General features: G+C 43.3%; 5 protein-coding genes across 10 annotated transcripts in view; all 5 read right to left on the bottom strand.

Annotated features, from left to right (window-relative positions):
- The window catches only part of trappc8 (trafficking protein particle complex subunit 8), a 25530-nt gene extending 20007 nt beyond the window's left edge, over positions 1-5523 (bottom strand). The window contains exons 1-3 of one of the 4 annotated variants that reach the window (XM_032525305.1): positions 5258-5523; positions 2803-3012; positions 1552-1653 (exon numbers count right to left, since the gene is read on the bottom strand). In XM_032525305.1, coding sequence (XP_032381196.1) covers positions 1552-1653; positions 2803-3012; positions 5258-5414 — 469 coding nt within the window. In that variant the 5' untranslated portion in view covers positions 5415-5523. The remainder of the gene's footprint in view (positions 1-1551; positions 1654-2802; positions 3013-5257) is intronic. The other 3 variants (XM_032525306.1, XM_032525308.1, XM_032525309.1) reach the window with 3 other exon arrangements.
- A 1723-nt stretch (positions 5524-7246) lies between these two features.
- commd2 (COMM domain containing 2) lies at positions 7247-9753 on the bottom strand. Its single transcript, XM_032525339.1, has 6 exons — positions 9515-9753; positions 8686-8763; positions 8288-8370; positions 8108-8182; positions 7845-7943; positions 7247-7619 (listed from the first exon to the last, which is right to left on the bottom strand). The coding sequence occupies exons 1-6, from the start codon at positions 9579-9581 to the stop codon at positions 7416-7418; spliced, it is 606 nt and encodes a 201-aa protein (XP_032381230.1). The 5' UTR covers positions 9582-9753; the 3' UTR covers positions 7247-7415.
- A 1297-nt stretch (positions 9754-11050) lies between these two features.
- Positions 11051-20540, bottom strand: lmnb2 (lamin B2). Its single transcript, XM_032525318.1, has 13 exons — positions 20071-20540; positions 17927-18063; positions 17622-17778; positions 17041-17166; positions 16733-16831; positions 16176-16247; positions 15961-16086; positions 15622-15842; positions 14325-14562; positions 14138-14245; positions 13764-13883; positions 13555-13632; positions 11051-12892 (listed from the first exon to the last, which is right to left on the bottom strand). The coding sequence occupies exons 1-13, from the start codon at positions 20284-20286 to the stop codon at positions 12857-12859; spliced, it is 1734 nt and encodes a 577-aa protein (XP_032381209.1). The 5' UTR covers positions 20287-20540; the 3' UTR covers positions 11051-12856.
- A 3261-nt stretch (positions 20541-23801) lies between these two features.
- On the bottom strand, positions 23802-24687 carry nanos2 (nanos homolog 2). 3 transcript variants are annotated; one of them, XM_032525341.1, is made up of 2 exons: positions 24462-24687; positions 23802-24416 (listed from the first exon to the last, which is right to left on the bottom strand). In XM_032525341.1, exons 1-2 carry the CDS (start codon positions 24576-24578, stop codon positions 24021-24023), a joined length of 513 nt encoding a protein of 170 aa, XP_032381232.1. In that variant the 5' UTR covers positions 24579-24687; the 3' UTR covers positions 23802-24020. The 3 variants fall into 3 exon arrangements, with proteins under 3 accessions (XP_032381232.1, XP_032381233.1, XP_032381231.1); XM_032525342.1 differs by having other exon boundaries at positions 23802-24401; positions 24462-24686; XM_032525340.1 differs by having other exon boundaries at positions 23802-24685.
- A 942-nt stretch (positions 24688-25629) lies between these two features.
- pde6d (phosphodiesterase 6D, cGMP-specific, rod, delta) overlaps positions 25630-26941 on the bottom strand; it is a 16590-nt gene continuing 15278 nt past the window's right edge. Inside the window, exon 5 of the mRNA XM_032525343.1 lies at positions 25630-26834. Coding sequence (XP_032381234.1) covers positions 26753-26834 — 82 coding nt within the window. The 3' untranslated portion in view covers positions 25630-26752. The remainder of the gene's footprint in view (positions 26835-26941) is intronic.

The following is a 26941-nucleotide window of genomic DNA, read 5'->3' as shown; positions in this document are numbered from 1 at the left end:
TAGGCAGGCTGGGGGAACTTATATTAATGTTAAAAAAACTCAAAGTGACATTTTCATGCTATGGGACTTTGTATAAAACACTATATAGGGAATAGTGAGTGAGGGAACCGTTTCCAACACAGCTTTTGTGTCTTACTCCAGGTTTTCCTGTTTAAACTTGATTTCCCAGAGGTCAGCATGTGGTCCCCATCTTGGTTACAGCATAATTAATGAAATAACAAAGACACAGGTGCTCAGGTAGCCGGCCATCAACTCCAGTGTCATTCATGTCCTGGATTCTATCTACCAGCTTACTATCCTACTACTCTACATCATCCACCCATGCATCCAAGAAAAACCTAACTGACATCCAACCGGAATTGTAATGGAATCGGGACCTTGTGAATTGGAATCAAATCCATCTAGAAATCATTGGGGCTACCCAGTTTGTCAGGGATCAGGTGAACCACCATCAAGTCAAGCACGGTGCAGCTCAGACACCTAACCATACGCCAATGTACTCAACATCTGGAACTACAGCTATAGGACTACAGTCAGGTGATGAGAAGAGGAAACACTGGGGAGAAGTAGGTTGAGGGGCCAGATGCATAAAACTCTGACTCAGACCAGAATATCCATTTGTGTAATTTTCCTGGTGCTGTGTTACAAATCTTCAGTCACACATACCTCGTTCCCATAGGTAGCTATGTATTCTACTATCATCTACTATCTATACTATTATATATATCTATCTATTAATATATAGATATATATTAGTGCTGTCAAACAATTAACGCGATTACAATATTTTATGTCACAGTTAACTTACGATTCATGTCAATGTTATCTATTCTAAATGTCCCTTGATTTCTTTTGTCCCATTATTTTTCTGATTTTAAGCTCTTATCAACATGATACAATACTTTAAAAAACCCAAACCGAAAAATAAGATAAATAACATGACAGCAGAATAATATAAGTGTTGTGTGTGTTGTGTGTGTGTGTGTGTGTGTGTGTGTGTGTGTGTGGTGTGTGTGTGTGTGTAAAGAAGAATCCATGAATCAGCACTCTGACATTAAGTCAGTGTGTGTGTATATATATATATATATATATATATATATATATATATATATATTATATAGATATAATAATATTATAATATGTATATAATATATATAAATAACAAATGAAAACAGAAAAGAATGGGTCAATGATTAATCTTTAGCACTTATATTGAAACACAATTCAAGATCAAATTAACATATCGTGCACCCGGGGATGTGATGGCTCAAATGTCAAAACTAAATTTGATATTTAATCTCCTCCTGACCATTTCCCCCACATCCTTCCTTTAGAAATACCACTTTAGGTGTCGGAAAGGGTGTGTGCATGCTTTTTTTTTTGTGTGCACACGTGCTTTATACATCTGGCCCCAGGTAAGAAATAAGCAGTTATCATTTGAAACAAGAAGCACCCAGCACATTGTGACAGAAAGCGTGGAGAAAGAGCAGCTAGAGGAAAACTAGCAGGAGAGGCTAGAGCTATCCACACATGAGCCGGAGACAGTGGTACCTGGGATACCTGGGATACCTGTGTGCTGCTGGGAGGTGCTGACTTCCAACAGTGTTTCTCTCCAGGCACTGTACCAGGGGAGGCTAGCTTTAACACAGAGATCTGATAGGTGGAAGCAGATAGCCAGGGCTAAGGTTAGCAAGGTCTCTCCAGTCAAAGTGAGAGCTTACAGGTGATCACCGGGGAGAGAAGCATTAGGAAACCATGTTAGATCAACTCTTACAGTGCACCTTCCACAAACGCCAATTGTGTCATTTCAATTGAAAGTAGAGCCCTGAAGGAAAAGTGATGGTCTGCAGATTTCACTTTACTCTGATTCTATTTTACATATAGTCATGTCATTTTCATTATGTCATACAATTCCATAAATCTATCTATTTCTTCTAATCAGACGAGCGGTGAAACCGGCTCTCACCCAGCCAACAGTCGGTCCATTTTCATCTGGAGCAAGCTGCGTGTCAGTGACGGTCTCAGAGTTACCATGCTTTCAAAGAGTTGTTAATACCAGCTACTGATAAACGGGCCCCTGTAAGAGAGCCATTACCGATAAGTAACAAGTAATAAAAGGAACGGAAAGCCAAAGATATGTGCTCAAGCTGTTTTAGTAGCGCTGTCGCTCTGGTGTAGATTGTCCACTAGAGAGCGAAGTGAGCACACCGATGTTCCCTGAAGGCATCACAGCTGAGGTTGACCACTGACAGAAAGGTGTCAGAGTCTGTGTGTTGCTATGTTGCGTGACTTTGTGGTAAACTACTTGTGTGTGTGTGTGTGTGTGTGTGTCAGTGGTAAACGGATGCTACTTAAACTCATTTGACACTGAACGGTAAAGTATTCTAGCAAGAACAGCCCTATCATTGTCTGCCTTGCTTGCGGAACACTCCAAAACAGGCCTTCTGTTAATCTGTTGCTAAATCAGTTCCCAAGCATGCATGCCAGACAGCGAGCTAATATCACTTCATCCCAGAATCGCTGCAATGGAGACCAGTCTGCACGTAGCTTCTCCTTCCCAATGACATCACGCACTTTTGTGAGATTGGTCAGGGACCAACGTGTGGTCTGTCATCATGTCAGTTAAGTCCCACCGCAAGAATGCATGACTGTGAATCCCCTATTCATCTGACACAGTGACCATCCCTAACAGACTAATAAAACCGTGTAGTCCTAACTGGGCACGGTATTAACGGTTCTGTTAAAACATTAATATCAACCATTTTATGGTCATCTGATGATGGCTCCAGCTAGGGCCCTTACCGCTGAAGCTGAGGTCATAGTCTCCGGCCGTGAGGACGTTGGTGGCAGCGCCCTCCTGGGGCTGGCAGGACAGCACCACGTCGTTGAGCAGTCGCCGCACGGCGGGGCTGGAGGCAGCAGACGCGGGGGTGGGACTCGTCACCACGTTGTTGACACAGATGCGCAGGTTTTTCACAGCCTGCACCTGGTTATTGGGGTCCCGGATGTGACCTAGACAAGAAGAACACAAGATATTTTTTTAAGGCTGTCAGCAAAGAGGTTTTAAGACATGTAACAAAAAGACATACTTTGTTACCAAGTCAATGGCAAAATATCCTGAAAATGGGGAGGTGCTTGTTTTCCGACAACACCACTGGAACAGTAAGAACCTAGCTATCACCGGGGGAGGCAACTCTTCCGGACCTGGGCAGTAAATATATACGCCTACAAGCAGAGCCGGGCAATATATTAATACTATACCAATATCGTGATAGGAAACTGGATATCGTCTTAGATTTTGAATATCGTAATATGACATAAGTGTTGTCTGTTCCTTGTTTTAAAGGCTGCATTTTCTCATTATTAATATATTATGTCATTTTCTGAACTTACCAGTTTGTTGTAACTGTTCTATTATTTGCCTTTACCCACTTAGTCATTATATACACATCATTGATGATTATTTTTCAAAAATCTCATTGTGTAAATATTTTGTGAAAGCACCAACAGTCAACACTACAATAATGTTGCGGTAGGGCTGGGCAATATATTGATGTATCAATATCGCGATATGAGACTAGATATCGTCTTAGATTTTGGAGATATCGTAATATCGTAATATGGTAAGTGTCGTCTTTACCTGGTTGTAAAGGCTGCATTACAATAAAGTGATGTCATTTTCTGAACTTACCAACTTACAGTTATTTACCTTTACCCACTAAGTCATTTAATCATTTCTGGAGAAGATTTATCAAAAATCTCATTGTGTAAATAACACTTAAGCACCAATAGTCAAAACATACAATATAGTCATCGAGGTATTTGGTCAAGAACAACGTGATGTTTGATTTTCTCTATATTGCCCAGCCCTATGTTACAATATCGATATTGAGGTATTTGGTAAAAAAATATTGTGATATTTGATTTTCTCCATATCGCCCAACCATACCTACATGTGTTCTAGTCTGCAGCTAAATGCCAAAGAACAAGAACGTCTATCAGTACGGAATAACAGTAAATAGCACATGCTCTCTGTGCACCCCATGGTGCAAACAGGTGGCTTACATGGAACTTTAAACTAAAGTAAGCCTGTTCCTCTCTGCCACTGTTTTCCACATAGAACCTCGTCTCTTATGTCCAGCTCTATCGCCACAGCACTGCAGAGATACCCCACAGATGCATTCTGGGATAGGAGAACAAACTCTCTGGGTTGTCTAAGCTCTGGACCAGCGACAGTGGCTCTGCTAAATAGTCTCTGGAAGGAAGTTGTTTTGGTGGAACATTTGCCCCCCCCGTCAAAAAAAAACACCACATACAATATTAAATGTATTAAAATTAAAATTAAGTTAACTGTTGACTGAATACAGTAACATGAGCTACTTAAATTAGCTGGATACACGGTTCCACCTCATTAGCTCTTACCAGTGTATCTTTGTGTGGACTTCATCTACAACAATCCCACCAACCGTTCCCAAAACTTCCCAGTTAGACAGGAAACGCCCTAAACATATTCTTTGTATGTCTTTACAATCACTCCCTGAAAGAACCAATAGTCGGCCTGTCTTGTCGCACCATCTAAATTTGACATTTTCAGCATTTAGCCGAAGCAAATAGAGTTTGAGAAGGAAGGAGAGGGACATCTGGCGTGTGGCAATTATCCTGCTAACGTACTTATGTTGATCCAGACAAAATTAAGCCTAACGTTAGCTATAATAGCTGATATTATCTAACATTGCTTGTTCCAGCAGACCTCTGTGTAACGTCAGTTAGCTTTAACCAGCGTGGTTCTATGAGGGATGGAATTTATTAGTTTGCTGTTTAGAATGTTTTAGAGTATTGACCGACTGCTAAACGTATGTTATGGTGACAGAACAACTGTCTCGTGTCACCAGGGTCATGGTCCTCGGGACTTCCGGTCCGTGCCGCGGTAGCCTGAAGCAGCCTGTTGTTGCGGTGACACGGCGGCTCGGCTCTATGGAGTCGGCCTGAAACTAGAGCCTGGTAGCCGAGTGACGGCCTGACTAGTTCACAGAACAGCACAACAGCTAGCTAGCTAGCTAGTTAGCTGTGTGTCCAGAGCCAGAGTCTCAAGACGTCCGGTGTCTGTCTTCACCTCACACTCCAGCCTGCTCCGCTAGCTCAGTGCTAACTAACCCACCGCAGCTAAAGCTGCTTCCTCCCTTACTGACAGACAGCTGAAAGACAGACGGATAGCCCTGTCTCCCTATCTGTTGGTCTGTCTCCCTCTCTCTCCTACCTTCGGACGTCAGTCTGCAGAAAGGCCGCAGCAGCTCCGCGAAGCCCAGCTTGTTCTTGCGGGTCACTCTCTCCGCCTCCTCGCTGCATAAGACGGCCACCATCGGGACGAACGAGTCCTGGACGAACTCCTGCACCGACTGAACACATTGGGCCATGATGTCGACACCAGCTGACACACCGAACCGAGTCAACACCGCTCCTTCTCTATTCGCAGACGGCAGCCATGTTGGATTTTGCAGGCGACTTCCTGTAGTTCTGAAACGATCAGCTGATGCCCATGAACTTCCTTTTCCTCTCTGCTTTTTTATTTATTTATTATTAAAAGAAAAAATTGTACAGCACCATGTGGCCAGTAATATGTATCACCGTCAGCAGGAGGCTCAGTAGACATCAGAGCATACAATGGGAACAAACTCATAATCAAATTAAATACCTCTTAGCCTCCTCCTATATTCCTAAGGCATCAGTAATGTTCAATACATTTCTTTTCCATTTTCTACAGTGATGCTTGCAGAGTTAGTTCAGTCATAAAGAGTCCTAATACACTGATGGATAAAAACATTTACCCAAAATAAAAATAAATTCGTTTTTTTTGTATCCTCCATTATGATTTATTTATATAGCCTATTTAGCAGGGGCAGCGGCAATGATTCAGTTTGCACCACAGTGTAAATGCTAGACAAGCTCATTTCCTTCTGTGGTCCCTGGGCAGGTTATTACCTATGGCCTTGTGTAAATAGTGTAAATACTAAGGTATAACACCATACAATACATGTATACCAAAGCAGCCAAATATGTAAACACCAGGAGTTATAAGCAGTGGAGTCTGATTTCCCATGAAGGAAGGTTTGGTTTGCTCTAAGCATGTGTTCAGGTTAGGTGGATGGGGCTCTGACTGAAGACATGTCTCTATTGTCCACAGTCCCCTCAGGTCCCTGACTGACTCCTCAAAACGAAAATCAGTTGTACTTGAGTTCTTTTGAGCTATAGCGTCATGATAAAAGCATATTATAATATAGTAAGTATAAATATAGTCAATATAGTTTGGTTAACATAACATTGAAGTACTGTTTCCGTGTTAATGCATCCATAATAAGGGCCCAGGAATATAATTATAATACACTAACAAACAGACTTCTACTTTTTATACTCATAAAACATTTTGCTGATAATACTTAAACTTCAGTCACAGTTAATACATGTTACTTCATCAACATGAACACACTTGCTGTACTTTAGTCTGACTCCATCACACGAATGCACGCATATACAGTATATATACACACACGTACATACATACAGTATATACACATATATATCTACTGTATATATACACAGTATATACAGATTTATATCCATATACCTATATCTATATATACAGTATATATATCTATATTCATATATATGATGGCCTCACTGTTGTATTTTAACATAACGGTCTCAGTATTAAGCCGTTTTAAAACCCAATGAACATCGTCTTCAAGTTCAGGCAACAAAAAACTTCTTAGGGTTGGTAAAACATCAGGGACTGGCTTCAAATCAAATACATAAAACTACTAAAATGAGGTCTTACAGGAACTGTGTCCAAAACTAAGGTCCGTAAAAGTCGGTTAGTTAGGTTAGTTAAAAAAAAAAAAAGTGACTGTTGGTTTCAAACGGGACACCCGTCTCCTGAAGCCCTGCGTTTATTCGGCTTATCAAGATCATTACTAAGGCCAGGAGTGGTCTCCGCCTAACAAAGAAACGGAAGAATGGCTGGTTATGAGCTGCTTGGACAGTCGCCCTATACCACGGTTTTTCTGGGTGAGGACGGTGGATGAATCACATTCTGTGCGTGGATTTGTGGGTACCGACAGCAAATGAGGCCTGTGACTAACACATGCGTGGAAACATGAGTTACATAAAGGCCATAATGACAAACGTCTGTCACTGTTCATCCCCTCTTCTTTGCACAGTTGGCTTTGACAAACAACAAGGATGGCGTTTCATCTTGTCTGACACTTTAATCCGACATCAACCTTAGAAACCGTAGAAACCGTATGTACAACACTAGCATCTGCCACATATTGGGGTTTGAGAGAAAAAGAAGAAAAAAAAAGCCTAGATTAATCAACCCTGCTTAATGTCTCTAGGTGTGAAGGCAGTGATTTATTGGGTTATTTGATGTTGCGAAATATGCGGCGAGCATGGCTGCTTTTCATGGTGGCCAGAGCGGCCTCCAGCGTGGAGATGAGGTGCAGGAGGGAGCTGGGGTCCGTCTGGAGAACCCGACTGCTGTGGCCGCCGGCGCCCCCGCCCACCAGCAGCAGACGCATCGTCACCATGGGAACCACTTGCTGACGCAGGGGACGGCTCGCCAACTGGCAGGAAGGAGCAGAGCACAGCACGGAGAGAGGAAATGTCAACACTGAGAAACGGAAAGCTTCCAGCCATACCAGGGTCTGAACATGATGGACCCTGCCCTCACATGTTCTGATGGTGGAAAGTGATTCTTAACTTCAAAACAAATGAATTCACAAACACTACTAGTTTTCCACATGTGTACTACATTCTCCATTGAATGATAACTTCACACACACACACACCTGAACGTCCAGTCTCCACTCCAGGTTGTGGTAGGCCGGCAGGTTGGAGGGCAGCTGGCTCAGGATGCTGCGGATCTGAGCGTGGTGCTGCAGGTAGAGCTGCAACACACACACACACACACACACAAAACGGAGGACAACACACAGCGTCACACACTGAGAACCCTGTCTTCCAACAACACACACCATCACACCCAATACACTCACAGAGAACACGGTCTGCCAACACTAACAACACACACCAATGAAACAGAGTCATGTACCTGTAACAGGATCTGGTTCAGCTCCTCACCAAACCCCAGAACCAGTACAGAGTCCAGAAAATCCACTTCAGAGATCTACAGGAACACACACACACAGTCCAGGTTAAAGCTTTGGTAATCTGTGTGTGCGTGCGTGCGTGCGTGCATGCGTGCGTGCGTGTGTGTGCGTGTGTGTTTCACCATGTGTTTGGAGCTCTCCGTCATCAGGAACATCAGGCCTTCCACTCCATGCTGCACCGTCTCCACGGGAACAGACAGCTTCCCTGAAAGCAGACGTTGGTCAGTTTGTCTGCTTGACAATCCAGACAAATGTATCTTTTTAGATAAAACAGATGTTGACAAAGTGTCCTTTTGGGGACATCAGAGCGAGCTAAATAAATATAAATACACACACACTTTGGCTCGCTCTGCCTAACAATGACCACTGACTACACACACTGTGAGAACACTGCAATCCTGCTGTGTATGTAGTACCAAGGCTTTGACACCATATTGTCCTGACTGGTCCACCACTGCTGTCCACAGTGTCCACCAGTGTGGACCAATCAGCTGCTGGGGAATGAAAGCTGCAGTCTTACTGGCTGCCCCCTCGTAGATCTTGGGACTGGTCCCTCTCCTCAGAAACTCCAGCGCGATGCGACCGAACTCTCCCACCACTGAGGACAGACAACACACACCATCAACTTCAACTGCCTGTCTGTCTTTCATTTGTTCCTCTGCTCCCATGTTAAAAACAAAAGACAAAGCCAGAAATTCTTTGAATTTCAACAGCGACATTAAAACAATGACAAAGTCAGCCTACTGTCACTTTAAGAATATATCAAGGGTTAAAGGACTTCTGTCTCAGCAGGACATGGATAAAGATTGTCCATGCTTTTATCTTCAGTAGATTTGACTACTGTAAGGGTGTCTTTACAGGTCTCCCTAAAAACACACACACACACACACACACACACACACACACACACACACACACACACACACAGGCCAAGAAAGTGGATCACTTCTCTCCAGTTCTAAAGTCTTTGCTTCCTGTCCCCCCAAATAACTGATCTCTAAATACTGTTGGTTTATAAGCAGCAGGTCCCCCAGTCCAGACCTCCCAGGTGGTCTGGGTCAGGTCTGCTTTCTGTCCCCAGAGTCAGAACTAAACAGGGAGAAGCAGCATTACGTTTCTATGCTCCACATATCTGAACCAACTCCAGGAAAACTGCAGGTCCGCTGCAACTCTCACTTCTTTTAATCATATACCGATGGAAATGTGTGTGTGTGTGTGTGTGTGTGTGTGTGTGTGTGTGTGTGTGTGTGTGTGTGTGTGTGTGTGTGTGTGTGTGTGTGTGGTGTGGGTGTGGGTGTGTAATCAGCTGACAGTCAGCTGATAGCTCGGGTCCAGGACGTTACCGGGACCTGCGGAGTCAACCTTCGGCAGGAAGGAGAGGTGCTCCTTATGGTCTTCAGACAGGACCAGCAGCATCCTCAAGGGTCCAGCACAGTCCAGAACACACCCAGCACAGTCCCCGAACACCCAGCAGAGCCTGTGGACCCTGGTCCCGTTCAACTATAGTCAGGAGCGAACAGATCCATGGACCCCGGAAACCTGGATGGATGATAACCGTAGCGTTGTTCTGTCTTCTTCTTGTCCGGTGTCTTCCTGCAGCCTGCTGCGGTGCCGCCCCCTGCTGGACCGGATCAGCTCCGTCATCGTGATCATTGACTGCATCTGTATTAATTATTAATATTAACGGTCTATGATCGTGATGTGGTGAAATTGTAGTTAAGTTTACATAGATAGATAGATAGATAGATAGATAGATAGATAGATAGATAGATAGAAAAAAACAACTAACCAATGCTCTCGGTTTTACATGTGAACAAAGTAGGAAAGATTCAAAGATTCAAACTTCTGGGATCAATTACTCTATAGCGGAATGGACGCAAATGACGCATCTTTCCTAAAGTAGTAAGGTTAACATATGAACAATTATACATACTGGCTATGTAACTGTTCTTTGTTAATAAAGTAGCATTAAAAAAACAACAAACTCCTTTTCTTTTTTTTAAACATTTTTCGGGCTTTTCCGCCTTTCATTTTTGCAGTACTGTGAGAAAGGGGGGAGAGAGAGGGAAGACACGCAGGAAATCGTCACAGGTGGGATTCGAACCCTCGACCTTTGCATCGAGGCACAAGCCTCGAAACACATGTGCGCCTGCTCCACGGCCACGAGCTACAAACTCATTGTCATCCAAACCTGGAGAAACAACATTGGTCTCTGTTAGCAGCCGGTGGTGCTTAGGAAACCTCTTTAAACTACAACACCAAAATATGTATTAATTTAATGATTAAATAAGGTAGTGTCTTGTTTTTTTTTTTTAACAGTAAGTGCTGTAGTATAACTAAGAGACAAGTTATGATTAAGGTAAGCATGGAGAGACTACCTTATTTTATCATTAAGTTAATTAGTTTTCTGACCCCAGGGGGGCTCTTCATAGTGAAGTAGTCAAACTGGGGTGGTAGTAGTAGGGAGTTGGGTTGGGAACCGGAGGGTCGCTGGTTCAAGACCCCGTAAGTACGGAGTGTGGAGTGGTAGCTGGAGAGGTGCCTCTTCACCTTCCGGGGCACTGCCAGGTGCTCTTGAGCAAGGCACAGTACCAACAACCGCTCAGGGCGCTGATCTAGCACTGGCAGCCAACTCACTCCGAGTTCTCTCCATTTGTGCATGAACAGGTTGCCCTGAGCTTGTGTGTAATTATTACTAACTTAGATTGTAAGTAAATTAATAATGAAAAAGAACAAAAATAAAAAAAACTAAACCCATTCCAGATACTTTGCCTGGTCTGCCATTCTGGCTCCTTTAGAGGAATAAAACAGGTTTAATAATTTGTACCACGGTGAGCACACTAACATAGTGCCACGTGTGTATTAATAATAACACTGACATTCAATGTGTATATGTAAAACATTTATTGTGTACAAAAGTAGTTCAACAGTCATGAATAAAGACTCACATTTGGCATACCCCCCCCCCCCCCGTTATTCCCCCCCCCCCCCCACACACTACTAGGTTAAATGAAATATCACAAACAGCTTCATTACATCACAGTCCCTCCAGGAACATGGGAACTAATTTCACTTATACCATTTCATCTTACTGTACTTTAGCTCCAGGGAGACTGAACCTTATTGGAGTTCTGGATCAACTTTAATTTGGCTTTGTAATTCTAAAATTGGTATTAGCAGTAAGCATTCATTTCTGGAGGGACTGAAATACCATCATATTTCAGTTATCAATATAAAACCCCAATTGTCCTTTAGAGCCACACTGCCAGACCTGAGCATGTGACCACTTGGAGTGTTCGGTTCAGTACTGGTTCATCAGAACCCTCAATTTATTTAAAAATTAAAAAAAATACACAGGTAATAAAACACACAAATGTAATCCTCCCAGAAAGCCTAAAAACAAGAAATTAATTCTCTTGTGCAAACAAATTGATTACATAGACAACCACTCTATAGAAAAATAACTAGTAATGTAGAGCACGGCAGACACACAAGAAAAATGGAGACACCGCTCAGACACTGGTCGAGCCTCTACCCCCAGTGTCAATGCATCTCTAAGCTCATTATTATTATTATCACCAGTTCAGTGAGTTTAACATACAGGAGGTCACGTGGAGCCGGTCAGGTGTGTAGCACATGTACCCATGCGCCTCTCATTACATACAAGCACCGGTCATGTCCATGACATGTCACATGTCCATGAGGTCTCGACTCCATATTAACTCGTATATTAAGAAGAACGAGACAATACCTGACTACGGGTCCTAACACTAAGCAGGGCTCGCGGGCAGCACGAGCCTTCTCCTCGGAGAGGCGCTGGGCTGCCTGCACGAGTCGCATGGATCACTGATGTCAGTCAGACTTACTGAGCTGTAGTGTTTCTCATTCCAGAGACGACTTCCGCTCCTCTCCAAACCTTTGCTACAAGGTTCAGACACCGGTCCTTCATTAAGACGGAGCCAGATGGAGCAAAGGGATTGGGACAGGGGGGGGACTTGGAGTTCAGCTGTGCGCACATTGAGCACATTTTGGATTAAAGAAATCAGCTCTCCCACACAATAATGCATCATTATTACAACTAATTTCAATTCTGTCGGGAGAGTTTCTCTTGATCTTAATGGGGAGGGGGGGGGGGATTTTGCACGGCCCTTACAGACCGTGTGTAAATACCTGTGGACAATTTCGAACACTGGGCTGTGGAAACAAAACTGAGTTAATCTGCCCTTTCAACGGAAGACACGAGTAAATATCTAATAAGCACACAAATGAAGTTGATTTCATTTGTTCAACACTACAGTTGTGACTTTATCACAGCTTTACAGAGCAAGCCCGTTGTGTTCAGATCTCCAGCCTCTTTCAGTGGAGATCTGAGTAACGGTTCTGGATTGTGTCCTACGGTGCACAAAGGACAAGTGAACCGCAGGAGGACATGGAGAGTAGTTTAGTTTTAGATATCCAGACAGTTTTGGATCCATCAGCGTTGTGACCCACAGACCTTGGCATTGCTAGTAAGATTTAGGGAAAAGGACTTGTTAAAAAAGGTCCAGAAATGCGGAGGGCAGTAAAAAGAGTCCGTCAGTCCAATAAAAAAAAACAATGATATAAGATGGATAGGATCATATCCGAGTGGCTCTAGAGAAATATATATTTATATATGAGGGGGAAGTGAAAGCCGACAGCAGGGGAAGGCTTCACATGATGGCACACTCTCTGGATGACACCTTGCCCTGTAGGAGAAACACAAAGGTCCAGATTATCAGAAAAAAACATTTTATGATGAATATATGTACGTTCAACAAACGGAATAAGCGGTCTCATTACAGAAACTTCCTCAGTCAGAAACTCTTATCTCAGTTTAGGATGACATTTAGGATGGTTGGTATTACAGAAACTTTCTCCTGACTGCATTCAGGGTTAAATCTGATCTTATTTCAGGATAGGAGTTAGCTATTACAGAGCGGCCCTAACTTAGGGATTTTCCAAGTAAATTTACATTTACAAGTGAGAGCCGTTGATATTATGGCTCACTCTCATCGGCCTACTGGCACATTCTGATCAGAAACACAAGATTAAAGAATCAAATCCAGTGGAGTCAGGATTTCCTGAACTGAGACTGACAGAAGGTCTGAGAGGATAGGACAGCCATGAGTTTAGGAGTTGGTTCTGGATTGTTTCTATCTTTGAAACATTCGACAGGTAGGGTATTTATTCTGTACTGAGGCTCAGATGTTTTTAAGGTTAGATATTAGCCACTATCCGTGTTGTTTCACAAACCAGTTCATTAGGTCCAGCTGGTTTGCTGATGCAGTCTCACTTTTGGCTCATTTATTGTGTTACAATGAGCTGTTTCTGTTATTTAGCCTGGCCTCATTGATATGAGTCTACTCACCGTCTGTGGCCCTTCCTCCTCATCCTCTCCATTCTCCACCTCCATCTCAGTCTTGGTGACACGTCTGGTGGCCACCTCCTGCAGGACAGGCAGTCAGCCACCATGACTCAAACAGCAAGCTGCCCTCAGCCATGACAAGGCATCAACACGCACCTCATCCAAAACACATCAACATACCAAATCAGACGAAAATACGTGAAAGTCTTTACCTCGCCATCAGCGTTGACCAAAGTGGTAACCATGTCATTTCCTGTGCCCCAGGAAGCCTGACTCTTCCACAACAGGTCAGACGGCGGACTGTGGGACACGCCAGCATCAGCAGACCAGACCTGAACACACGGAACAGGTACAGACAACAACTATTCAGCACACCCTTCCACTTGAAAACACACCTATTTCAAGGTTCGGTCCCATTGGGCCCCACTGACCAGCTGTACACTACCACACATCACTGTGTGAGTGTTCTGAATGCACAGGTCTCCTATTATCTGTTAGGTTATACACAGTTACATATAACCAAAGCTCGACGGAGATGTCCCACAGTGGCTGCACTCTCCCATCCTGCTCTCGTGATATTTCTCACCGTGACTGTCTGGCCCGCCTTCAGGACAAACTTTGGGGAGAACTTGTAGACGACCTCGTCCCCATCGTCCACCTGTCTCTTCAATCTCCAGCTGCCCAGCGGCTGGTCCTAAACAGCACAACAACAGGTTATTAACCCGAGAAGACTCTGCCTGTCCCGGTCAGCGTGTGTGGTTAGTCTTACACACCTGATCCGTGTCATTGGCCAGCGTGACGGCGTTTCCGTCCATGTCCGTGGGTGATATGGTGACTGCTCCGCTGGCCGCGGCCTCTTCAGACACGAGCAGCTGCTCCTCTCCTATCCCCACCTCTGGCAGATCCTTGGCCTCCACCTCCGCCCTCTTCCTCTTGGTGGAGCGGGAGGAGGAAGATCCTGTTGTCCTGGCAACGGTGACCCGAGCCGACGGGCTGGGAGACAGCTTCAGCCTGAAAGAAGCACAGCGCCCACCAGTCAAGTAATCCTATCCATATATAAATATTCATTCATGAGAATAATTTATAATGACAAATTATTCTGATAAATAAAAATAAAAAAAATAAAAATGGACTGTCAACCATGTTATGAGCATTGGCGGTCCTCCAGAGGACGCTCTACAACGTCCACACTTTTTTTGTTAGTTTTGTTCAAAAGGACTTTAAGTTTCATATCTTAAGTTTGTATTTTTGTAATTTTATTTATCAGAACTGTTCCTCTGTTCTAAAACAAATTATTATCATATTATTAACTACAAAATAACTAATGTTAGGAAAATTGTTTTGTTAAGTGTTTCTGGATTTTTTAAAATTGGCTGATATATCGGCATATCGGATTTTTAAATAACTAAATATTTGTATTGGCCTTAAAAATCTTTTATCGGCTACACTCTCTACCGTAAAAACTCAGAGCGGAGGGAGGAACATGAACCCTGCTTCCATTTTTTTTTTTTCTTCTTCAAACCGCTTCCTGAAGACGAGTGGAGCAAACAGCAGCTGGTCTACCAACACCGAACATGTTTAAAACATTCGCAACATTAGAGACATGTGTGATGGTTTACGGTGGTTGTTATTTATGCATGTTTACTTGGTTTATAGTCTATTGTGTTACTATGTTGTTGAACGGTCTGGAATATTGTAGTTACTGTCATCTTGTCTTGATTTCTCTCTGGTTGTGTGGTGATGTCCGTTATGTTGCGTGTTGTACGTTTTGTAAATTGTTAATCACAAAATAATAACAGGCTAGATAAGGTCTATACATCACATTAAATTATTGGTGCCACTCCTGCAAAACTTTATGAAATGCTATAAAGTCGCAATTACATGACTCCAAACAATTATTTTTTTTATAATTTGATTTCATTTCTATTTTGTGTCCATCCATTATATAACAAAGAGCCATTTTAATTCCAGGCTGGAATGCAACAAAATAGTACATACCCAGACAGAGGGGTGTATACTTTTTGCAGGGCGTAGAGAGGGTGTGTGTGTGTGTGTGTGTGTTTGTTGTACCTGTGCTCTTCTCCCTCCAGCAGTTTCCTATATGCATTGATCTCCATATCTAGGGCGAGCTTGACGTCCAGCAGCTCCTGGTATTCACTGAGCTGAGCGTTCATTCTCTCTCTCAGCTCGCTCATCTCTTGTTCTTTTCCTTCCATGGCACGCCGGTGCTTGTCTCGCTCTGCTGACAGAATTTCCTCCAGCTCTCTGATGCGATCCTCGGAGGCAGCCGCCTACAAACACACGACCAGCAGAACAATCAACTCGTGCAGCTAATAATAATAATAATAATAATAATAATAATCCAACTAATTCTGAAGGTGAACGGCACAGGCGGTCATAAAGCGGTACCTGTTTCTGCAGGGCACTGAGCTGGTATCCCAGGCTCTCTATTCTCATACGGGACTCCTGCAGCTCCTCCCTGGCTGTGCCCACTGCCTTGTCATTGATCTCAGAGGACACCTTGGCATTGTCCAACTAGAAGGACAACAAGACAGACTTTGTGTGAGACTCTGGTGCAGAGTTGGAGCGTCCACAGATAGAAGAACAAGGAATTAGCCTCTCACCTTGGCCTGGAAGGTTTGCTCCAGTTCTCCCTTGTAAAGAGAGACCTGCTCATCATGCTGCCTGCGCAGGTCCTGGTGGAGCAAACAAACACACACCTAAATTAGGTCCACTGTAATCAAAGTGCACATTTTTTAATAACCACCTGGTTCTCTACTTTACACAGGCTCTTAACTTCAGGTGAGCATAAGGGGACATTTCTCTATCAAACAAGTGTCATGTTGTAGTGTTCTGTAGCGAAAAGTGCTCATGAGGACATCAGCTAATCCTGATCAGATGGTTTTATTAAGAGACCTTATAAAAATGTAATTGATACCTGAAACGTAATTTAAATACACATTAATTAGGCTACTGACACCTTTCACATGAACTGTCCCATTCACTGTGGGCCCAGCCAAACATCTTGTCACAGGTACAGTACGCTCACTTCAACACACAGACATTTAAATTCAAAAACACTTTAGCAACGTACGGAGGGAAATGTGATCAGGCCGTGACATATTCACACTAACACCACATTTGCACTGTTTCCCCCGACATGTTGGGGGACTATTAGTACCTGTAAAGCTTGGGCCAGTTTGAACTCGTAGTCGTGTCTGACCCCAGAGTCCACCTCCACGATCCTCTGCTCCTGTCGACGCCGCGACTCGCGCACCTCCTGAACACAAGGAAGAAGATCCAAGTGGGAAATGCCATACATTAGAACCATGTCAATGCTTTGCTGTTAGGAAGTGTATTCTCTTCTAAACACAATGTTTTACGGTAGAAAACACCAACCACCCAAAGGATTATTTTAGTTAGATTAACTTGAAACGAGAATTAGTCATTAATGTCTACATGAGTAGTTAAGGAAAAACCAGCCCTTACCTCTTCGAACATGCTCTTCCTGAACTCCAGATCTTCACTCAGTGACTGGCAGCGGTTCTCCAGGTCTACACGCATCAGCGTCTCCGCCTCCAGCTGGCGCTTAGCAACCGCATGGCTGTCCTCTGCCTACAACAAATATTAGCACATGGAAACACAAAATGGGTTTACCCATGTGACCCATGATGAGCAAGCTACAGTAGAAAACCTGAGAAGAGTTCCATAGTATAGAAGATGACCATGGGATTTATTCCGATCCTGAACCTGGTCTGTGATTGTCCCCCTGTCCCATGTCTTTATGTCGGCATCATCTTGTGGACAATTATGTTAAATAATTACTGAAGCTCTGGTACTGTGGCTTTTATGGATGTGTAATACCTACACACCTAACCCACATTAGGACTTTCTCAACCTCTTATCCTCAGTGGGATGGAGAGAGCTTTGACACTGTCCCCACTGGTTCCTGATCAGATTTGTATCGTTTCCGGAGGGTACTTTAGCACCAAATTTCATTAAAACCACACTCCAGTTATCTTCAGACTGATTAACCCTCTAGTCTTTTTTTCCCTGGTTGCAGTGCTCACCTTAGCCAGCAGGCCCTTGACATCAGCCAGCTCAGAGGACAGAGCAGCATTCTGGCTTAGAGCTGTAGAAAGAGAGGCCTCACTCTTGTTCAGCTGGGCTTCCAACCCACTGGCCCTGGACACGGCTGCTGCAAGATCACTTTCCTTCTTCTTGGCACTGGGACACATGGACAAGGGAAGGAGAAACACGTTATGGCTTTAAACTGGCCACAGGTCCTGATTTCAAAAGCATACGTGGTCTCCAGATTCATCTCATCTCCAACAATGAGACCTGTGTGGTAGTTAGGTGTACTGTGTCAGATCACCTGCGTGTGGCCTCCTCCAGGTCAGCCTGAGCCTTGCCCAGGTCAATCTGCAGCCTGGCTCTCTCTCTGGCCGTTTCATCCAGAACCCGCCGCGCATCAGCTAGCTCTGCCTCGTACAGACCCTTCAGGCCGCTCACCTGAAGAGAAGGACAGACACGCACTCATAACTACAGGGCTAGGTGGGAAAGGAAACCTTACAGTTCAGGGTTGGTCCATTTCTTCCTGCATTTAAAAACACGGGGCGGCCTCTAGCTCAGCCAGTAAGAGCATTCGCCTCATGTAGGCTGAGTCCTGCAGCGGCCCGGGTTCGGATCCAACCTGCGGCCCTTTGCTGCGTGTCAACCCCCATCTCTTTCCCTCTTTCATGTCTATCCACTGTCACTCCAAATAAAAGGAAAAAGCCCCCAAAAATAATCTTAAAAAAAAGTTTAACACTTGAATTGTAATTCCCGTTCGTTTTGATTAAGATTCGTTATGCCAATAGAATAAATGTATGTTACATCATAGCTGTTACAGAGTTAAGAAATTAGTGTTTAAGTTCAGCCTGCTGAAGGCTAACACATAATGACCCCAGTCATTGGGGAAATTAATTACATACTGGTATAAGAGCCATATATATATATATATATACAGAGCTCCCAGAACTGGGAATGTCTGATCGGTGCATCTCTAGAAAAAAGACACAAATAATTTGATTGGATTAATACTACTATGTGCAACTAGAGACCATCTTGTTATGGTATCAACATCACACCAGGGGGTGTAAAGTGAGAGGAGGGGTGGGGGATGAATGTCCACAGTAGAATGAAGGAGTTGATGGGAATGCATGGAACCTTATATGATAGTATGTGATGTGGGTTCACCACTACAAATCCTTAAATACTGAAGCATAAAAATTCCTTTAACTATGTAAATCCCGTACATATCCACACTCCTTATATTTCTACTCAACTAACGCAGAATTTCCCTTCTGGTGTTCAATAAAGTATTTCTGATTCAGATGAATAAAGTGGATTGGACACCCCCCACTTCCTGCGCCTGTGCTCGGACCACACCCGTCTTCATTTTGATTCCAACTACAGACCTGAAAAGTCTCGTGACAGTAACTTGCAGTTGTGACGCAATCGCGGTTATCAAATCTGTCCGCTGACAGATATATCAACAGCTGGGAAAGTACTGAAACAGCTTCAATGTTTCTGCTAAAGTTGGCGTCTCCAGGTCCACATTTAGCCATGACGAGACAGACTATCCCTTAGCATGTAACTACAGCAGAGCATCCCCGGCATAACGCCCTAAAGCATGATTACATCACAGAGTAAATGAAGCGCGGCCATGAGTGAGACTCTGGTGCAGGTAAAATTCATGTTAAAGTCTGCCTAAAGCTTTAACCTGACGTTGCTGAACCACACACTGCTTCAAAAAAAATATAATGTAGATTCAGCACGCTTCCGTCGACTTAAGTTATGAGCACGAACTCATAACTTGTGTAATATTTATAGATTGGCGCGCAGACCCACCCGCCCGATCTTCCCGGTCCCGTTTGAATGCACGGTAGGAAATGCAGCAGCATGTTTCTTATTAACGCCAACAAAGTTACTGTAGACTAACGTTAAGTCTTCCCGTCGACCATGCAACTTTGTGTTGTTCTGGGTTGAAATTTCAACCTTTTGTTTTTCTTTCCTACACTTTTCTCGACGTTTTTGTCCATTTTATTCAAATTTTTGGTCACTTTTTTTAAAATTACGTTTCAGTCATTTTTTGTCACTTTTTGAATTATTTTTTTAGTAAAGTTAAAAAAAAAAAATTGTCGCTTTTTGACTTTTTTAAAATTATGTTTTAGTCATTTTTTAACAATTTTTGTCGGTATTTCCAATTTTTTTTTGGTCACTTTTTCAGCGTTTAAAAATGTTTTTGTTGATTTTTTTCCAACATTTGTCCCTTTTTTAACGTTCTTTTGTCAGAGTTCTGATATAGAAAGTTTTTGTCAACGGGTCAAATTTGACCCGAGGACAAAAGGAGGGTTAATAAGTGCATATGGCCAGTCGGCAGCCATTCCTCACGGTATTAGCTCAGTAATAGTACTGCTTTGTGGTACTTTATTACTACCGGTAGACGAGTGAGTGAACAGGGCTGCCTTCACTCACCTCTCTGGTCGTCACCTCCTCTTTCTCGGACACTTTGACCATAAGCCGGTCGTTCTCCAGCTCCAAGGACCGGACACGGTCGATGTACACGGCCAGCCGGTCGTTCAGGTGCTGCAGGTCCTGTTTCTCCTGCAGGCGAGAAATCCTGGTCGGCGAGAGAGGCGTGGAGGAGGCCGCCGACCGGCCAGCTTCACGGCTCGGGGTAGCGGTCGCCATGACGGTTCTTTCAACAATCCTCCGGGAGAGCAACACACAACACTAAAAAATATACGTATAAATGTTAAACGGTGACGCGAAAACGGGGTTTCTTCTTATTAAACGACAAGAGGCCAATCAATGAATCGCGTGCTCTCAGAATTCGAAACACACTGAAGAGTCTCCAAGATGGCCGACACCGCTACCACCGCGCCAAAAGCAGAGGACGCTTCCTGTCTCGCAATGGATTGTGGGAGAATGTGAAAGAAAGACACACACACACACCCCACGCACATCACGCACGCACGCACGCACGCACACACACACACACACACACACACACACACACACACACACACACACAGTCTTGTTTACACCACGTATATATACATTCACACATATATACATGAGTCATACCCACTCAAGGCAGTAATGAAGCTTTCATGATCCTGTCGACACATTGGCCGTCCCATACATAGACATATAAAGAGTAGAGGCCTACGCTTTATAGTCACGTGGTTGCCCAGCATGCATTTACAAAGTTGTAATATAAAGAACAATATACGGTATAATATAAATAAGGTTAGGTAGGTAAAAGGCAGAAACGAGATCCTGACTTTTCTGTTCCACTCTGTCTACATAGACATAGATAGTAGATACTCAGATAATGGCTTACTAGACCAAGATAACATCCCAAATCTATTTGTATCCCAAAATATTTTGAAAGTGACACGTGTCATTTGAAAACAGATAAGGGGTGGGTATGTTTGTCTAAACAAGGACACAACACACTCCATATAAAATGAACTGCAACAATAAAAAAAAATTTCCAGCATCCATTTTTATACAAGAAGAATACAGTATATAGAGAAAAAAAGAAGAAGGCAGTATAAATATATTAGTAATAACAGTAATAATAACAACAATTAAAAAAAAAAAACCTTTGGCTATAAAAAAAGACATTTACCATAAATTATCATAAAGTCTCAGTGTCAAGTCAAGTATTGAAGTGTTGTAATTATGTTGTAGTGTGTAAAGTGTCCAGGTATTAGTGTGAGTCCAGGTGTGTGTGTACTGTCCTCTTTGTCCTCCATGTTGTCCTTGGGTCAAATTTGACCCATTTTCAGTTTTTTTATCGCAATAAATGGGCCTTCAAAATAAGTACTGAAAATGTCAACATTAGAAATATCAAATAACTGGAAAAAACATTAAAAAAAAGCACCCACGACATTGAAAAAGTGACATAAATGTCGGATAAAGCGATAATAGTGTTGAATTATCATGGTTTACGGGAAGACAGCACAAAGGTTAAATATTCATTTATCAGAATTGTTTATTTATTTGTTATTATTCATTCATCAGAATCATTTATAATGACAAATAAAAAAAAATTGATGTTTTTGCCAGTTATTTGATATTTCTAATGTTGACATTTTCAGTACTTCTTTTGAAGGCCCATTTTTTGTGATTAAAAAAAACTGAAAACGGATCAAATTTGACCCGAGGACACTATAAAAATTAAAAAAAATCGGCCATTATAAATGCCGAAACCGATATATCGGTAAACGCCTGATATCGGCCGATACTATCAGTCCACCAATATATCGGTCGGGCTGTAATGTAAAGCCATTGTGAATACTCTGTGATCATGCTGCACATAACTAGCTCAAATCCATAAGAGGCATCTGATTTCAGCGCCGCAGTGTCCCAGAGACGTGGGGAAGGGAAGGGTTTAACACGGAGCAGCAGATGGTCGGCTACCTCTCAGCTTCATCGTCTGCTACAGGATTACTGAAATATTCTTAGTCACACACATTCATGGGCTGATGTTCTTCCAGCAACCGGTTCCGATTAGTAGGAAATGGACACATGTGAAGGCTAAGGGTATTAATGTGCATCTGTCCATCTCAACCTCACTGGACTAATGTAAATGTGCTGTATTTATATAACGCTTTTCTAGTCTTAATGACTACTCAAAGCGCTTTTACATCATACGGGATACATTCACCATTCACACACATTCATACACTGGGGCCGAGGCTGCCGTACAAGGTGCCACCTGCTCATCAGATAAACACTCACACACATACACACTCCGATGTGCAGCACCGGGAGCAACTCAGGGTTCAGTGTCTTGCCCATGGACACTTCGACGTGGGACTGCAGGGCAAGGGATTGAACCGCTCTACCACTGAGCCACAGCCAAATACATATATATTAATTATATATATATATATATATATATATATATATATGTATACATATATATTAAGAGTTTTTATAATGCATTTTACTGATGTGGATCAAACAGAAGTCACCCCCTTTCACTATAAGTCACAGAAAGGTGTTTTATATTTAAATTATTTATTTATGTTTGAACTGTTTTATGAATTTGTGTGAAAGAAGATTTGAGCAAACGGCTCAAAGTATTCATGATTTGTTGTGTAGGAGTTTTTTTTTTTTTCTTTTCCAAAAAATATCAAATTATAAACTAAATAACTGAATGTCTGGATATTTATGAATGGATAAATTAATTCGGATTAGAATTAATTTGAGACTGAATGCATGGATGCTTCTGGAAGTAGGATTGAGTGGTTGTAAGGCATGTATGGGTCGACAGAAGAACGTGGGAAGGATGGCTTTTATTTTTCTCATTTTTTTTGCACAAGTATAGAAAATGGTAGTATGTAATCTGGCATTTGCACATCTTTTGGAGTAGCCCATGTTTACTGTACATTTGTCTTTTAATTGTTTAACCCTGTGCTTGTTGTTGTGTGTCTGTAACTCTTGCATTAATGTTAGTGTCCAAAACAAATGTCTCCTTAGGGAGACTAATAAAGTCACTTCAACTGTGAATCTATTGTCTCTACTGTCGGTCAAATATAGCCTACTGTAGATTGCATTTTCTCTGGTTGCTTCACAATAAAAGCCAGCCATTGCTTTGCCACTGGAATGGGTTTCAACTAAAATGACATTTGACACATTTATAATAAAGCAACAATATAATATAGGCTATATGAGATATAGATTTGGTTTATGACCCTCTGACAGCAGCAGGTGGAGAAATCAGCTATAATGCTATCTGTTGATGGATTATAGGGAGAAATATACAGACGGAAAAAGACAAAGTGTATGTTTCCACTAGTCTGATGGATAGAAGACATGTCCTGGAAGATAAGGGACATTCTAGTAGAGACTTATATTATCTGTTCTGGAATTGTTACAGTGAATAAAACTTGTATAATCCAAAACTGAAAGAAAAAAACTAAATGGGGGATTTCTGTGAGTTGCACTTTTAAGGAATATGTAATTTATTAGGTCCTTATTGGATGTTTTCTTCTTAATTAAAAAATTACAAATTATGAAAAATGATCTGTCCATAGCCACATTTTAACTCTCATCCATGTCCAGACCCAAAACCTCTACAAAATCATGTCATCTGCAGTGTCAGGTCTGATTGGAAATATATATCTATATTTTTTTTCAATGACCGAAAAGGCAAGTTTTCAATCTCAAATCAAACAACAAAGCAGAAGAACTGTTCCCTGATTTATTCCTGATAATGCACACAGAGGGCAGATATTACAGGATAACATGTGAATTCAACGCTGAATGAAACTCTCTCTCTGTGCAGGATGCCACCAACATATTAATGCCCAAACTTAACAGCTGTCTATGTAAACACGAACTCATGGCCCAAACATGTTAAGGTAAATATGTACAGTGTCCTCAGTGTCCCACATGGTGTCCCGGTGTTACCAGGACCGGGATCCCGGCAGCATCCGCCCAGCCTCCAGCCGCTGTGCCTGCGGGCAGTAGCGGCGTGTGTGAGCTCGGTCCCCGGTGGCTTCACAGATGGGACACGTGTAGTTCCAGAGGATCGGGCACGTGACTTTCCCGTAGTTTGATTTCAGGTTGTGTGACCGGTACACCCGCGGAGACTCGCCGTTCTGCTTACAGAAGCCACAAAACCCCGAGGAGGGGGTCCCGGTGCAGCTGGTGTCCGTGCCGGTGCAGCTGGAGTCAGACAGGCTGCTGACTGAGCTGGTCTCTAGGTTTAGAGAAGCTCGGATCTGGCTCCACGGTGCCGCTGTTTGTCTCTTCGGGACCTCGATGTCTCCCTCTCCGGAGTCTCCCTCCCCGGAGTCTCCCTCTCCGGAGTATCCCTCCCCGGAGTCTCCCTCCCCGGAGTCCCGGTGGCTGTCGGCCAGCCTCTTGAGCAGGCAGCCTAGCTTCATGTAGTCTTGCCACATGTCGAAGCCGCTGTCCCAGGCGGAGGGCAGCGAGCCCTGGACCCTGACCTGTCTTTGCATGGCTGCAGAGCGAGTGTGTGTGTTGTGTGTAGGAGCATCCCATATTTGTAGACGTCTGAAAGTCTTTAAAGTGCAACAATGTTTCGGTGCTGACCCTGACCCGACCTGAAAGAGCAGTATGCGGACCCCTCCCCGCGGACCCCTCCCCGCAGACTGCCCTTTCATCCAGGTGGTGCACCTGCTGCAGGTCACACTGAGGTCACAGACACAGACACACACACACAGACAGACAGACAGACAGACAGACACACAATATTAACTTGTATAAAAAATATCTATACTAAATTTTATTAATATAAAAATAGATTTAAAAAGGATGATTGCCAATTAGGTAGGCTACAACTTACAGGGAATGTGCATTGGTGGATGATGCATACATAAACATATTGAAAGTAAATAAACACATGTATAAGAAAGAGTAACGTAAATAAACAAATATATATAAAATAGTTATTAAACAATATGAAAAGCTGTATGTTGGGGGCTAAAAGTTACTCATAACATCAACTAATAGAACTAAATAATTGTGTGTCTATGACCTGATGCTGATTTGAGGCGCTCTGGTGCCACAGTGTCTGCTCTGTCTGTCTGTCTGTCTGTGTGTCTGTCTGTGTGTGTGTGTGTGCGTCTCTTTGTGTCTTTGTGTGTGTGACCTGATGCTGACCTGAACTCCTTACTGTAACAATGTTGAAGCTGCAGGTGCAGACAGACATTGAGCACCTGCTGTCTGACCTCCATCTGCCCTGCTCTTTCTTTCTCTGTCTTTTGAAATGTACGGACATTAAAACACACTCTCCGTTTGAATACTTTCATCAAACTCCTTATTCTTATATTAGTTGTATGTGATCAAATAGTTGCTGTGCAAACCAAGTTTAATGCGACGGAGCAGCCGCCTGTCTTAATGTCAGCTGGTTAGAATAAAGCTGACACACACACACACACACACACACACACACACACACACACACACACCCATCACACACACACACACACACACACACACACACACACACACACACACACACACAATAAGGACCAAAAACACGCGTCATGTTATTACAACATTGGATAACTTTAATCCACAACTTGTGTCATATTAAAACTATTTTACACAGCTCAGTTAGCTAGGAAAAAACAAACAGTGACATCCACGCAGTGAAGCCAGAGTGTACAGAGCTGAGCTGAGCAGCTGTTAGCATCTGGGGCTAGCTGGGCTCAAACGGTCAACTACTGAGAGTAAATGACGCGGGTCTACACCGGATGAGGGTTTAGTTAAAAGTCAAGCATTATAAGTACAAGCATGTGAGTGGATGTAATAAAAGACGTGTCAGTGTGCAGCTTCTCATCCTAAAACATCACTCTTCTGACCAGGCTCATGTCCTCAGGAAACAGGTCGATGGAAGCTGTGTCCCGCTTCAGAGGACTACAGCTACCACTCGACCTCACAGAGACCGCCATCAAAGATGCATTCAGGCAGTCCTCGTCAGCTCGTAGAAGTTGACGTCTCAGAACTGAGTCGTTGTGCTCAAATACATGCGTAAAACTTCTATTTCTCTGATATCACGGAACCATTTTCTGACTTTACAAGTTACTGACTACAAACAGAGGCTGCATTTCACTGGTGGAACGGGACACGATGATCTACTCTGTCAGGAAGAGTGGATTTCACAGGAAGTGGGACAGCTGGAGGAAGTGTTGCCTAGGGGTTTCTGATGAGCAGGAGGAAACGTTGAACGCAGCTCTGCGGAGACTCTGAGCATCCTCCCTTGCCACATGGAGAGCAGTGTTTCCAACAGAAAGGAGAAGGTCCCAGCAGACAGGTTTCACATCTGATGTGTTCCTGAGTGGCTCCCTGGCTGACTGGAGATCAGTGGAGGGTATTTACAGTGGAACAGTCTGGAAGGTTGGGGATGCAGAGAGACAGAGGAAACAGCAGAGGGTGCTCTCCTCCTCTCCCCTCTCCTCCCAAGGTCTACGACACGTTTTCAGGAGGACACAAAACAAGAATACAACCAAACACAAAGCTCCCGCCACAGGCTGAGGGAGCACAGCTGGGTTCATCCAGATGTGCTGATCCCAGGTCGGCAATGAGCCGTTTACTGCAGCTAACCTCGGTAATCTATAGACCTTGGCAGGACGTCAGTGGTTTGGAAGGTAGAGTCAGCGGTCAGAGGTCAGACGTAGAAGAGTCGTACCTTGGAGGTACTGACATGGAGGTCGTCATCGTAGAACTTGGTCTCTATGATCACATTACCACTGGAAGACAGAGACACACGGAGACATCAGCATGAACCCATGAATTCTTCCCAAAAGCCATAACCACTCTGAACCCACACAGGCCCTAACTTCACTTCCCAGCCTAC

Source organism: Etheostoma spectabile, chromosome 9, assembly GCF_008692095.1.
Source record: "Etheostoma spectabile isolate EspeVRDwgs_2016 chromosome 9, UIUC_Espe_1.0, whole genome shotgun sequence".
Lineage (NCBI taxonomy): Eukaryota > Metazoa > Chordata > Actinopteri > Perciformes > Percidae > Etheostoma > Etheostoma spectabile.
The sequence above is the reverse complement of the archived record's forward strand: the minus strand, read 5'-3'. Positions and strand labels throughout refer to the sequence as shown.

Bases quoted from the DNA above. Each gene is read 5' to 3' on its own strand.
- lmnb2 (XM_032525318.1), bottom strand. From the start codon at position 20,286: ATGGCGACCGCTACCCCGAGCCGTGAAGCTGGCCGGTCGGCGGCCTCC. The intron at 15,843-15,960 runs GTACCGCTTTAT...GTGTGTTTGTAG, and splicing joins TCAGTGCCCTGCAGAAACAG to GCGGCTGCCTCCGAGGATCG. The intron at 14,563-15,621 runs GTACAACAAACA...TGCTTCTTTCAG, and splicing joins CTGGAGGGAGAAGAGCACAG to GCTGAAGCTGTCTCCCAGCC.
- nanos2 (XM_032525340.1), bottom strand. From the start codon at position 24,578: ATGCAAAGACAGGTCAGGGTCCAGGGCTCGCTGCCCTCCGCCTGGGAC.
- commd2 (XM_032525339.1), bottom strand. From the start codon at position 9,581: ATGCTGCTGGTCCTGTCTGAAGACCATAAGGAGCACCTCTCCTTCCTG. The intron at 8,183-8,287 runs GTGAAACACACA...GTGTTCCTGTAG, and splicing joins CGGAGAGCTCCAAACACATG to ATCTCTGAAGTGGATTTTCT. The intron at 7,620-7,844 runs GTGTGTGTGTGT...CCTTCCTGCCAG, and splicing joins AGTGGAGACTGGACGTTCAG to TTGGCGAGCCGTCCCCTGCG.